The sequence below is a fragment of the Pelodiscus sinensis genome, unplaced genomic scaffold, assembly GCF_049634645.1.
Source record: "Pelodiscus sinensis isolate JC-2024 unplaced genomic scaffold, ASM4963464v1 ctg186, whole genome shotgun sequence".
Classification (NCBI taxonomy): domain Eukaryota; kingdom Metazoa; phylum Chordata; order Testudines; family Trionychidae; genus Pelodiscus; species Pelodiscus sinensis.
In genome coordinates this window covers 92536-105670 of record NW_027465905.1, presented here as the reverse complement: position 1 = coordinate 105670, position 13135 = coordinate 92536, and the positions used below count along the sequence as shown (strand labels likewise).

General features: G+C 68.3%; 1 protein-coding gene across 1 annotated transcript; it reads left to right on the top strand.

Moving 5' to 3' along the window:
• The first annotated feature begins 1555 nt into the window (after window positions 1-1555).
• On the top strand, window positions 1556-13084 carry ARPC4 (actin related protein 2/3 complex subunit 4). The gene is made up of 6 exons (XM_075916350.1): window positions 1556-1713; window positions 1948-2066; window positions 7320-7431; window positions 7517-7612; window positions 7703-7873; window positions 12849-13084. Exons 1-6 carry the CDS (start codon window positions 1711-1713, stop codon window positions 12852-12854), a joined length of 507 nt encoding a protein of 168 aa, XP_075772465.1. The 5' UTR covers window positions 1556-1710; the 3' UTR covers window positions 12855-13084.
• The last annotated feature ends 51 nt before the right edge of the window (window positions 13085-13135 follow it).

Genomic DNA, 13135 nt, shown 5'->3' with positions numbered 1-13135 from the left:
CGCCGGGCTAGAGAGGCGGGGGGCTGCCGGGGGGGGGCCCCGCCGGGCTAGAGAGGCGGGGGGCTGCCGGGGGGGGGGGGCCCCGCCGGGCTAGAGGGGCGGGGGGCTGCCGGGGGGGGGGCCCCCGCCGGGCTAGAGGGGCGGGGGGCTGCCGGGGGGGGGGCCCCGCCGGGCTAGAGGGGCGGGGGGCTGCCGGGGGGGGGGGGCCCGCCGGGCTAGAGGGGCGGGGGCTGCCGGGGGGGGGGGGGCCCGCCGGGCTAGAGGGGCGGGGGGGCTGCCGGGGGGGGGGGGCCCCCGCCGGGCTAGAGGGGCGGGGGGCTGCCGGGGGGGGGGGCCCCGCCGGGCTAGAGGGGCGGGGGGCTGCCGGGGGGGGGGGCCCCGCCGGGCTAGAGGGGCGGGGGGGCTGCCGGGGGGGGGGGCCCCGCCGGGCTAGAGGGGCGGGGGGCTGCCGGGGGGGGGGGGCCCCCGCCGGGCTAGAGGGGCGGGGGGCCCCGGCCGGGCTAGAGGGGCGGGAGGCTGCCGGGGGGGGGCCCCGCCGGGCTAGAGGGGCGGGAGGCTGCCGGGGGGGGGGCCCCGCCGGGCTAGAGGGGCGGGGGGCTGCCAGGGGGGGGGCCCGCCGGGCTAGAGGGGCGGGGGGCTGCCAGGGGGGGGGGCCCCGCCGGGCTAGAGGTGCGGGAGGCTGCCGGGGGGGGGGCCCCGCCGGGCTAGAGGGGCGGGAGGCTGCCGGGGGGGGGGGCCCCCGCCGGGCTAGAGGGGCGGGAGGCTGCCGGGGGGGGGGCCCCGCCGGGCTAGAGGGGCGGGAGGCTGCCGGGGGGGGGGCCCCGCCGGGCTAGAGGGGGCGGGGGGCTGCCGGGGGGGGGTCCCGGCCGGGCTAGAGGGGCGGGAGGCTGCCAGGGGGGGGGGGCCCCGCCGGGCTAGAGGGGCGGGGGGCTGCCGGGGGGGGGGGTCCCGGCCGGGCTAGAGGGGCGGGAGGCTGCCGGGGGGGGGGCCCCGCCGGGCTAGAGGGGCGGGAGGCTGCCGGGGGGGGGGCCCCGCCGGGCTAGAGGGGCGGGAGGCTGCCGGGGGGGGGGGCCCCGCCGGGCTAGAGGGGCGGGAGGCTGCCGGGGGGGGGGGCCCCGCCGGGCTAGAGGGGCGGGGGGCCGCTGGGCGGGGAGGGGCCCCGCCGGGCTAGAGGGGCGGGGGGCCGCTGGGCGGGGGGGTTCCGGGGGGGCTCCGGGGGGGGGCGGGGGGCCGCTTACGGGGCGCCGCCGGCGGGCGCTGACACACGGGCCGGGCCTCCGGCGGGGGCGGGGGCCGCTCGCCGCTACCACTGACACGGCGCGGGGGGGCACTTCCGGCAGCCAGGCACCTCTCACGCCCCTTCCGGCCCCCGTCGCTCGCCCAGGGCGGCCCTGGCCCTGGCCACGCCCCCTAGGCTCGCGCGCCGTTGCCTAATATGGAAGCGGCGGCGGGAACGTACCAAGTGCGGGCCGGGGGGTGAGGAGCCCGGCGCTCACAGCGGGGCGGCGGCAACCGAGCGCCCCCCTCGCGGACTGGCGGTGGGAGGGGTCGGCGCGGCCGGTCCCATTCTGGACAGGAAGGACGGAGGCTCGAACGAGCCACCCCCGCGGGCGATAATGGAACGGCCGCCCATCCCGGAAGAGAGGAGCCGCCTGAGCTCGCCACGTCCGCTTCCGCTTCCGGGAGAACTGGACGAGCGAAGCTGCCAGTATGGTAGGTGGGGAGGGGGAGGGGGTGGAGGGGAATGGGGGGTGCGGAGGGGGTGGAGGGAGGGGGAGGGGGGGTGCGGAGGGGAATGGGGGGTGCGGAGGGGGAGGGGGTGGGGTGCGGGGGGGAATGGGGGGAGGGGGTGGGGTGCGGAGGGGAATGGGGGGAGGGGGAAGAGGGGTGAGGAGCGAGGGGGAGTCCGGGCTCTTGCCCTTGTTCTGATTTCCCTACTCTCCCCAGACTGCCACTCTGCGCCCCTACCTGAATGCGGTGCGCGCCACCCTGCAGGCTGCCCTATGCCTGGAGAACTTCTCCTCCCAGGTGGTGGAGAGACACAACAAGCCGGAGGTGGAAGTCAGGTACTTACTAGGAGGAAGCTGGGACCCTGAGGTGTTCGGGGGGTGGGGGGTAGGAGCAAGGGTTACACTGAAGTCTGCTGCATGTCCTGAGGCCCTCCGAGGAGTTGGAGACCTTATTGCAGCAGGGGGATTGGTTGCTTCCTGAACTCAGTGCCTCTCATTAGGAGGTTGTGGGACTAAGGCTGGGAGAAGCACTGTGGGTTATGGAGTAGAGATGTAAGCAAGTATTCAACTACTTGCATCCCCCCCCCCCATTGCTGCCTCTGTATCTGAGGCAGCAAGAGATGGGGAGCTGGTGCTGGTGGTAGCCAGCTTAAAAGCTGGTTCCTCTCCCCCAGCACCTTCTTCATGGTGCCGCCTGCCCACACACTCCATGCTGCTGCCTCTGTAAGAGGCAGCAGCGTGGGGTGGGGTCAAGGGAAGGCTGCTGCAAAAGCAGCCTCTGTCTGCAGCGAGCCCAGGCCCACCATGGGCATAGGCTGCTCCAGCAGCTGCCCCTGTCCCCTGGCACTCCCTGCAGATGCGGGCTGCTGCAGCAAAGCAGCCCCTGTTCGGGGCAGCCCAACTCAGTCCTGGCTCACGCTGGGTCCGGGACCTACCTCTGCTGCAGCTCTGAAGCTTAAATGTACTAAGAGCCAGGTGGGCAGGAGGGATGTTAAATTCAGATGGGATTTCCATTGACTACTCGAGTAGTCGATAAGGGCGCCTCCACCTTGGAACTGCCGGCTCTTGCTACAGTTCAAAAGCGGAAGGCCTGCATGATCACAGCAGAACCAGTGGGAGCAGAGAGTGCTTCAGTCTCCGCTTGCGCCGTTTCCTGCTGTGCCTTACCTCCCCTGCCCCCACAGAGATGGTGCTGGGGGGAACTGGCTTTTAAGCCAGCTCCCCCCAGCACTGACTCCTGCTCCCCGGCCTGCAGACTGGCCTCTTTCTATTCATATCCTGCTGCCTGTGCCCCTGAATTTCCAGGCGGTGGCTCAGGCAGCAGGATCCTATTGAGCTGGCTTCCGGCTCCCAACCATGGCGCTACCCCAGCAGGGGCCAGAGCCGTGAGCCCTTTAAATAGCTGCAGCAACCACAGGCAGCGAAGCCAGGAGCTTTTCACTGTGTGTTTAATTCAAAGCCCCTGGCCCCAGACAATTCTGGGAGGGGGGAAGGCTAGTCCTCAGCCCCGCACTCTTCCACCCCAGGTCCCACCCCACCCCTTCCAGGCATGGAGCCAACACATGACCACATACCAAAATTCATTAAGTGACCCCCCCCTGCAAAAATTATAGCCCACCCCTGTGTTAATACGTTTACATTGCAAAGTTGCAGTAGGGGTAGGTCCCGAACCGGTGCGAGCCAGAACTGAGCCGGGCTGCCTTCCCTTACTGACTAATCAATACAAATTCTACTAACTACTTGATTAGCCAGTTCACCACATCTTAACATTCCTATGGTGGAGTAGCAAGCAGCTTCCTAGTAATCTGGATCCTTCCCAGCAGGCTTCTCCCAGTTTGTGTCCCTTTCTTCAGTTCATTGGAGGGTTGCCAACTTTCTAATCCCACACGAGTGAACATCTTTGTCCTGCCTTTTCCCCAAGGCTAAGCTCCTGCCCTGCCCTTCTCCGAGCCCCTCTGTCCCAGTCACCAGGGGCATACTGCAGAGTAAGGCTGTAACAGTGGAGTCGAGTAACCAACAAGCAAAAGCTGATAGGTTAATGCTATAGATTACACTCATCTCCACCCCCACCCCGCCCCGGCAGTCAATTTTTTAGCAGACTGGCCAGCAGCCCATCTTAGTCCTGGCTCACACCAGGTCCGGGACCTACCCCCACTGCGGCTCTGCATTTAAAGTGTATTAGGATCCAGGTGGGCAGGCAGCTCGGCTCAGATCCGTCTTGTTCTGGGTCCGGGAGCTCAGGCCCCCGTGACAGGGGCTGCTGCCACCTTGCGCTGCTGCGCCTCTATCAGAGACAGCAGCGCAGGGCGATAGGCAGCCGATCCGTGAGGGGGGGTGGGTTTTAAACTGGCTCCCCTCGTGGACCAGCTCCCGCCTGGCAACCCTGTGCTGCTCCCTCTGATACAGTGACAGCAGCGCAGCGTGGCGGGGGCTCCTCAAGAGTGAGGCCAGAGCGCACTGGCTGCCAGCCCCGCCCCCAGGGGCTACAGAATAGTCGAGTAACCAATAAGAATTCAGGTTACTCGACTATTCAATTAACGACATTTAACATCCCTAGTTCAGAGCTGTTCTGCTTGAAGCCAGCTGAGACTGACCCTGTTCCAGCTGCTGCCCTGCATTGCGTCCTCTCTGGTGTTTGTCCTACTTGCATCCCTTCTTGGGCCTCAGGCACCAAGGGCTCTGGCACAACCTTGTGTGTGCAGGTAGCTGCGCAGACTCGTGTGTCCAAGGGCCTCAGTAAAAGTCTCTCTCAGTTCTAGCACCTGGGCCTTGGTGCAGTACCCAGGGAAACTGAGGTACACACAGTGTTGGTGTAAGACTCACATGCAACATAAGGTGACTGAAACCCTGCTCCCCATGTTCCCCCTGCTCCCCATATTCTCCCTCACACACACCCCACATTGCCCCCTCCCTTCCTGCTCCCCCCCTCCCCACATTTCCTCTCTCGGTGGCTCAGTCTCCCCCCCCCCTCCACTCACTGGGCTAGGGCAGGCAGTTGGCTGCGGGAGGGAGGGCTCTTCCTGGGGTGGGGGTGAAGGTGCGAGAGGGAGCTTTGGGTTGGGGCAGTGTTACCTGACCCTTTCCTAGGCCCAGGTGTAACCCTCTCAGTATAGGCACCTGCCCTTGCTCTTCCTTAGGCTGGGGTGGAACCTTGCACTCGGGGGTTGCGGGTGTTCGAGCAGCACGAGAGCTGTATGCAGTAGTTCCCGGCTCGACCTCCCTTTGTTACCCGCCAGGCTGTGCTTAGTCTGCCTTCTGGGCTCACCTTCCAACAAGACAGTCACGTTTCCCGCCAGCCACGAGGCCTCAGGTGCGCCTGGGGGACTAGCACAGGCCTGAGCCCTGGAGTTGGACTTCCTCTGGGACCCCAGTTTATATAGTGACACCTGAGTCCTGCTTAGCTAGATCGTAACCAGAATGTTAGCAAGCAAGCCCAGCCCGCTGTAACAGAATTGCTTAGCCGCGCATGCCCCACCCCGGATGGATGCGCACCAGCCCCGTGCGTTATGCAGCAGCCACCCAGAGCCCCGGGAGCACGCAGCCAGACGCTAGGGAAGTGGGGACCTGGCTGGCAGAGCAGCAGAGGCCCAGCTGGGGAAGTGGTCCTGGCCAGGCAGAGCGCTGCCCACCTCCGTGTGCTGCGAGCAGCTGGCGCTAGTGAGGCGCTTAGGACGGGTTCGTGAGCGTGACTGAGATGGAAGGAGGATGTGGCACCCAGCTGACAGCTGCTGCTCTGGCACTCGCTGCTGACAAAAGCTGTTGGCTCTCAGTCGGGGTGGGGAACCTCTCTTGGGTCGGGCTGCTGACCCCCAGGAAAAAGTCAGTGGGGGCCCACACACAAGTGAGAAGCAAAAAACCCCCAAGCCGTTCCTGACATGGCCTGTCTGAGAAGGAGAAAGATCCTCCCCACGTCCCCCCAGAGCCTCGTGGTGCCCAGGCTAGTAGACCTTGTGTGCTCCCAGTCACAGCACGGCAAGGGGAAGGGGGCTCCCGGCCTGTCCAGACTCTGCCCTGCACGCTGGAGACAGCCAGCAGGGTGGCCAGGGGATTCCTCGCTGCTCTCGCCTGCGGGTTCCACCCCCGCAGCTCTCAGCCAGTGCTTGGGGGGGGGGGGGGTGGTGGCAGCGTGTGGAGCCTGGGAGCTGGATTTCTGGGGCCCAGCCAGGACAGGTGGGGGTTAGCCTGCCAGGGCAATGCTGAGTGGAGCCACCAGTCAACCCCGGTTCCTTGCCACGAGCCAAGCCCTGAGCTGCCCAGCCCCCGCAAGCTACGCCCATGCCAGGTTCAGCCACGGCCTTTCTGCAGCAGAGTCAGCAGGTTTCTTTGGCCGTGCTGCCTGGCGCCAGCCTGGGGAGACGCTCTCCCACCTTGCCCTCCCAAGTTCAGGTCCTACACTCCACAGGTTGGCGCGCTCAGGGCAGCCCAACTCTGCTAGTGAACGCTTGGAGCAAGGGAAGCAGAACGTTTGCGGCTAGGACATATCGGAGCAGCAAAAGGGGGCTCCTCGGTCCCCCCGCGGCGAGGCCCTGTCCCTAATGCTAGTCCCTGCTGCAGAGCACAGAATGGCTCGAAGCGTGTTTTAACACGGGCCGATTGGGCTTTGCTCAAGCGTGGTTGGGAAATGGGGAACCAGTTTTGGTGAGAGCAAGTTCAGCACAAGTCAGACGCCAAGCGGGGGAGTTTCAGCCTGAGCGGCTAAAGTTCGAGACGGTTCGCTGCCCTGGCGTCGGGTAGCAAGTCTCCTTGGGAGCGAGGTGCCGGGTGGAGACCCCGTCTAGGCAGGAGGGCGCTTTGCTGCTCGGGATCTGCAGCCACAGCCATGGCTCGGAGGGGGCTGCTTTGGGGGGTATGTGCACAGCTGTGTGCTGGGGAAAGCGCTGTGCACTCAGCATTGGCAGAGGGCTGGAAGGGCGCAGCTGGGAGCATTTCGGGGGGGGGGGGCCCTGTGCTTAGTCCAGGAGTGTCTCCGTTGCCACCCGAGCCTGGCTGCATTACCCGACCGTCCCTGGGAGCAAGTCCTAGTCCCCGGGGGCTCCTCGTGCCTCTTGCATTGCAGCTGCCAGTCACAGGAGCAATGCAAAGCGCTCGCAGTCTTGGGCCAGGGGCTGAGGGCTTGTTCCTGCAGAGATGGTCTCTGGCTCCCAGGAGACAGATGTGCAGAGAAGAGTCCCTGGGATAGAGGGGGCGGCGCACAGGCTGCCCAGGATAACCAGGGTGGTGCCACACAGGGAAGGCTTTACCTGGCCTTCTGCAGACAAGCCAGCTTTCCCTCCTCCCCTGCAAGCCACTAGTGCACAGAGGGGCTGGCGTCTTGCTCTGGCTCCTGTGCAGGGCTCCACACGTGCCCGCCAGCACGGCAGGACCCAGCCTTGTGGGTGGCTGCTCTGGGACAAAGATGAGGCCTGTTGGCAGGGGTGGTGCTGCTCATGCTGCGCCAGGTCCATCCCCAGGGCTGCATGTCCTGCATCAGCACTAGGCACAAGTGCCAGCTTCTGTGTGAAGAGGCGGCGCCTGCCCCGCCCGCCGCAGGTGGCCAGGGAGAGCCGCTTTCAGCCCACACGGGCACCCGTGTCTTTCCTGGGTTTGCAGGAGTAGCAAGGAGCTGCTGCTGCAGCCGGTGATCATCAGCAGGAATGAGAAGGAGAAGGTGCTGATTGAGGGGTCCATTAACTCGGTGAGAGTCAGCATTGCAGTGAAGCAGGTGAGTGGCGGGGGCGGGGGGCAGCTGAGGGGGCGGGGGGCTTGCACTCAGCTTGAGGAAGTCTGATTGTCCCTGCCCCCTTCAGGCGGACGAGATCGAGAAGATCCTGTGCCACAAATTCATGCGCTTCATGATGATGAGGGCTGAGAACTTCTTCATCCTGCGCAGGAAACCCGTGGAGGTGAGCTGGCTGGGGAGGCAGGAGAGGAGCGTGTGTCTGCCCCACTGGGGATCGCTGACTGGGCGTTGCTCCTTTCGTCTTCCCCACCAGGGCTATGACATCAGCTTCCTGATCACGAACTTCCACACGGAGCAGATGTACAAGCACAAGCTAGTGGACTTTGTGATCCACTTCATGGAAGAGATTGACAAGGAGATCAGCGAGATGAAGCTGTCTGTCAACGCCCGGGCTCGCATCGTGGCTGAGGAGTTCCTCAAGAACGTGAGCTCCTAGGCAGGGACCAGCTGCTTCCTCCCCCTCTCCACTGCAGAAAGGGGCTTGTGGGCAGCCTGCTATTGCTTGGGGGTGACAGCTAGCCAGAGGGCCCTAGGGCCCCGCCAGAGGCCTGGCACCTCCTGGTGTGTCAGCCCTCTGTCTGCGGCTGAGTGTGGGCAGGGGAGGCCTGGATTGTCACACCCAGCATGGGGCAGTGTTTCCTTGAAGGGGCCAAAAGGAAAGCAGTGTGGCTCTCCCGACTGCCCCGTGTGCGCAGGTCTTTGCCTGGAGCGTGGCGCAGGGAGGGGCAAGGGCATGGGCACTGCAGATGGCGAGATGGTGGGACCTGAAGTTCCATTCCCGAGGCAGGAGAGCGGTGGAATGTGCCGCCAGCCATTGGTGCTGGAGAGTAGAGAGGGGGGCCCGAATCCAGCCCAGGGTCCTGTCTGCCCACAGCGGGAGGGAACAGAACCGGGAATCCTCGTATGATCCAGTCCCAGCCCCTGACAGGGAGGCCAGGGCTGCCCTCCCTGCCCAGCCTGGCTAATGCAAAGCCAGAAAGCCAAAGACCAGGTTATCTCAGCTGCCCCGTGTTGACTCAGGCTGGGATGCGGAAATAGTTTGACACCTTAAATGACTGCTTGGAGCAGCTGGTTCTGGAAGCCACACGGGGAGGGGCGGTTCCTGACAACCCTAAATGGCACGCAGGGCCTGCTCCAAGAGCTGGATGTGGCTGAACTGCTCAGTGATAGCAGTCGCACTGTAATTAAACAGCCCGTCGTGGAGGAGGACACACCAGAGACCCACCGTGGTAGCATTTCGCTTCAAAAAAGGAACTACACAGAAACAAGAAGCTAGTTAAACAGAACTTGTGAGAGCATGAATGCCTGCAAATGCTGGCGAGCTGCATAGAAACTGCTTACCACCAGAACAGAGGCCCCAAGGAAAGAGACATCTTAAATGAGAGCTGTCAGAGGCCAACACGTCCCCGTGCCTGAGCCGCAGGAGAGGGGAGTGCAGAGACCTGCTGAGGGAAGGCTAGAAAGGACCCTAAGCTCTGGCAAGCCGAGGGTAACAGCAGAATTAGGCAGGCTAGAAAGCACTGTGAAGAGCAGTTTGTTGTGGTAGCAGAAGACACGCACACAAGTGCCTCAGCAGCAGGGCTGCCGGCCAGCAGAGCCACTGGCCACAAATGCAAAATCCGCCTTTTGGGGCGGAGCAACGTGAATTCTTTGCATCAGTTTTCACTGCAGGGACCGAGAGGCAGAGTCCCACCATGAGCCATTCTATTTTGGTGACATCTGAGGGACTATCCCAAATGGAATCAATCCAAAAAACAAGGCAGGGTCTGGGCCAGCTTCCATCTGGGGAGACCTGAATAAGACTGGGCTAGTTGAGCTCTGGAAAGAGACGTGAGGGGCTAGGGTGGAAGTCCTTAGAACGTGCCTGGTGCGGAGGGAGGAAGGGGGAGAGTGCTGTTTGCTCTCCTAGCACAAGCACTGGGCGGGAGGGTCGGCAGTGAAAGGAGCAGATAGCTGGTTAAGCGCGAGGCAGCACTTCCATGGGCTGGCGGGCGTCTGAGCACTCCTTGCCAGGGGACACGGTGCAGGCCAGATGTGTAACTGGGCTCAGTAGGTCCCTTGGTGACGGAGCCAAGCTGCCCAGAGATGCTCTGGGTGCCCCTAAGATTCTGACTGCCAGAAACAGCCAGGCCTACAGGATGGATCGCGCCACTGGCCGTTTGGGCTAGATGGACCAGGGACCATGCTTCTGCTCCTATGACCCCTGGAGGGTGCCTGCCTGGGCTTAAAGTGCAGCAGGGGAGGTTTAGATTGGACATTAGGAAAAAATTCCTAACTGTCAGGGTGGTCAAATATTGGAATAAATTGCCCAGGGAGGTGGTGGAATCTCCCTCTCTGGAGATATTTAAGAACAGGTTAGATAGACATCTGTCAGGGATGGTGTAGACGGAGCTTGGTCCTGCGTTGAGGGCGGGGGGCTGGACTCGATGACCTCTCGAGGTCCCTTCCAGTCCTATGATTCTATGACTCAGCATGGGGGATAAGAGAGCCAGCCATGAGGTACAAAGTGACTGGCTGGCTGCCTCGGGTGTGAGTTGGGGGGGTAGTGTGGGTGTGCCCAGTACCTGCCGGCTGCCTGGGGGGGTAGTGTGGGTGTGCCCAGTGCCTGCCGGCTGCCCGGGGGGGGCAGTGTGGGGGCGCCCAGTGCCTGCCGGCTGCCCGGGGGGGGGCAGTGTGGGGGCGCCCAGTGCCTGCCGGCTGCCCGGGGGGGGGGCAGTGTGGGGGCGCCCAGTGCCTGCCGGCTGCCCGGGGGGGGGGGGCAGTGTGGGGGCGCCCAGTGCCTGCCGGCTGCCCGGGGGGGGGGGCAGTGTGGGGGCGCCCAGTGCCTGCCGGCTGCCCGGGGGGGGGCAGTGTGGGGGCGCCCAGTGCCTGCCGGCTGCCCGGGGGGGGGGGCAGTGTGGGGGCGCCCAGTGCCTGCCGGCTGCCCGGGGGGGGGCAGTGTGGGGGCGCCCAGTGCCTGCCGGCTGCCCGGGGGGGGGGCAGTGTGGGGGCGCCCAGTGCCTGCCGGCTGCCCGGGGGGGGGCAGTGTGGGGGCGCCCAGTGCCTGCCGGCTGCCCGGGGAGGGGGCAGTGTGGGGGGCGCCCAGTGCCTGCCGGCTGCCCGGGGAGGGGGGCAGTGTGGGGGCGCCCAGTGCCTGCCGGCTGCCCGGGGAGGGGGCAGTGTGGGGGCGCCCAGTGCCTGCCGGCTGCCCGGGGGGGGGGCAGTGTGGGGGCGCCCAGTGCCTGCCGGCTGCCCGGGGGGGGGGCAGTGTGGGGGCGCCCAGTGCCTGCCGGCTGCCGGGGGGGGGGCAGTGTGGGGGCGCCCAGTGCCTGCCGGCTGCCCGGGGGGGCAGTGTGGGGGCGCCCAGTGCCTGCCGGCTGCCCGGGGGGGGCAGTGTGGGGGCGCCCAGTGCCTGCCGGCTGCCCGGGGGGGGGCAGTGTGGGGGCGCCCAGTGCCTGCCGGCTGCCCGGGGGGGCAGTGTGGGGGCGCCCAGTGCCTGCCGGCTGCCCGGGGAGGGGGCAGTGTGGGGGCGCCCAGTGCCTGCCGGCTGCCCGGGGAGGGGGCAGTGTGGGGGCGCCCAGTGCCTGCCGGCTGCCCGGGGAGGGGGCAGTGTGGGGGCGCCCAGTGCCTGCCGGCTGCCCGGGGGGGGGGCAGTGTGGGGGCGCCCAGTGCCTGCCGGCTGCCCGGGGGGGGGCAGTGTGGGGGCGCCCAGTGCCTGCCGGCTGCCCGGGGAGGGGGCAGTGTGGGGGCGCCCAGTGCCTGCCGGCTGCCCGGGGAGGGGGGCAGTGTGGGGGCGCCCAGTGCCTGCCGGCTGCCCGGGGAGGGGGCAGTGTGGGGGCGCCCAGTGCCTGCCGGCTGCCCGGGGGGGGGGCAGTGTGGGGGCGCCCAGTGCCTGCCGGCTGCCCGGGGGGGGGGCAGTGTGGGGGCGCCCAGTGCCTGCCGGCTGCCCGGGGGGGGGGGCAGTGTGGGGGCGCCCAGTGCCTGCCGGCTGCCGGGGGGGGGGCAGTGTGGGGGCGCCCAGTGCCTGCCGGCTGCCGGGGGGGGGCAGTGTGGGGGCGCCCAGTGCCTGCCGGCTGCCGGGGGGGGGCAGTGTGGGGGCGCCCAGTGCCTGCCGGCTGCCCGGGGGGGGGCAGTGTGGGGGCGCCCAGTGCCTGCCGGCTGCCCGGGGGGGGGCAGTGTGGGGGCGCCCAGTGCCTGCCGGCTGCCGGGGGGGCAGTGTGGGGGCGCCCAGTGCCTGCCGGCTGCCCGGGGGGGGCAGTGTGGGGGCGCCCAGTGCCTGCCGGCTGCCCGGGGGGGGCAGTGTGGGGGCGCCCAGTGCCTGCCGGCTGCCCGGGGGGGGCAGTGTGGGGGCGCCCAGTGCCTGCCGGCTGCCCGGGGGGGGCAGTGTGGGGGCGCCCAGTGCCTGCCGGCTGCCCGGGGGGGGCAGTGTGGGGGCGCCCAGTGCCTGCCGGCTGCCGGGGGGGCAGTGTGGGGGCGCCCAGTGCCTGCCGGCTGCCCGGGGGGGGCAGTGTGGGGGCGCCCAGTGCCTGCCGGCTGCCGGGGGGGGCAGTGTGGGGGCGCCCAGTGCCTGCCGGCTGCCCGGGGGGGGGCAGTGTGGGGGCGCCCAGTGCCTGCCGGCTGCCCGGGGGGGCAGTGTGGGGGCGCCCAGTGCCTGCCGGCTGCCCGGGGGGGCAGTGTGGGGGCGCCCAGTGCCTGCCGGCTGCCCGGGGGGGCAGTGTGGGGGCGCCCAGTGCCTGCCGGCTGCCCGGGGGGGGGCAGTGTGGGGGCGCCCAGTGCCTGCCGGCTGCCGGGGGGGGCAGTGTGGGGGCGCCCAGTGCCTGCCGGCTGCCCGGGGGGGCAGTGTGGGGGCGCCCAGTGCCTGCCGGCTGCCGGGGGGGGCAGTGTGGGGGCGCCCAGTGCCTGCCGGCTGCCCGGGGGGGCAGTGTGGGGGCGCCCAGTGCCTGCCGGCTGCCCGGGGGGGGGCAGTGTGGGGGCGCCCAGTGCCTGCCGGCTGCCCGGGGGGGGGCAGTGTGGGGGCGCCCAGTGCCTGCCGGCTGCCCGGGGGGGCAGTGTGGGGGCGCCCAGTGCCTGCCGGCTGCCCGGGGGGGCAGTGTGGGGGCGCCCAGTGCCTGCCGGCTGCCGGGGGGGGCAGTGTGGGGGCGCCCAGTGCCTGCCGGCTGCCGGGGGGGGCAGTGTGGGGGCGCCCAGTGCCTGCCGGCTGCCCGGGGGGGCAGTGTGGGGGCGCCCAGTGCCTGCCGGCTGCCGGGGGGGCAGTGTGGGGGCGCCCAGTGCCTGCCGGCTGCCGGGGGGGCAGTGTGGGGCCGGGCTGCAGCCCGCCTGCCCAAGCGGAGCGCTGTGCGGGGGCGGGGCTCTGCGGGGCTCTGCGGGGCCGGGCGCAGGCCCCGGGCTCCTCACGGCCTTTCTCGTTTCCTTCCTGGCAGTTCTAGGGGCGGCGCCGGCCGGACTCAGCTCGGGATCCTGCACCTGCAGCGCGGCCGCGTGGAGGCCCGGCGAGGAGACGCTGCCCCGCGGCCCGTGCACGGCTCCCCGCCCGCCCCAGCCGGACTCTGCTCCGCGTCGGGACCGATTCCCGCGGGGGGGCCCCTCGCAGCCCCCCCCCCGCTTCGCACTCGCTGGGCTTGCGCGGGGACTTCCCCATTAAAGTCTCTTTCCTGTGGCTGGGGACTCGTGTGGGGCGGGGCCGCCAGCGGGAGGAGGGAATGGGCTG

Bases quoted from the DNA above. Each gene is read 5' to 3' on its own strand.
- ARPC4 (XM_075916350.1), top strand. The intron at 2,067-7,319 runs GTACTTACTAGG...CTGGGTTTGCAG, and splicing joins AAGCCGGAGGTGGAAGTCAG to GAGTAGCAAGGAGCTGCTGC. The intron at 7,432-7,516 runs GTGAGTGGCGGG...TGCCCCCTTCAG, and splicing joins TCAGCATTGCAGTGAAGCAG to GCGGACGAGATCGAGAAGAT.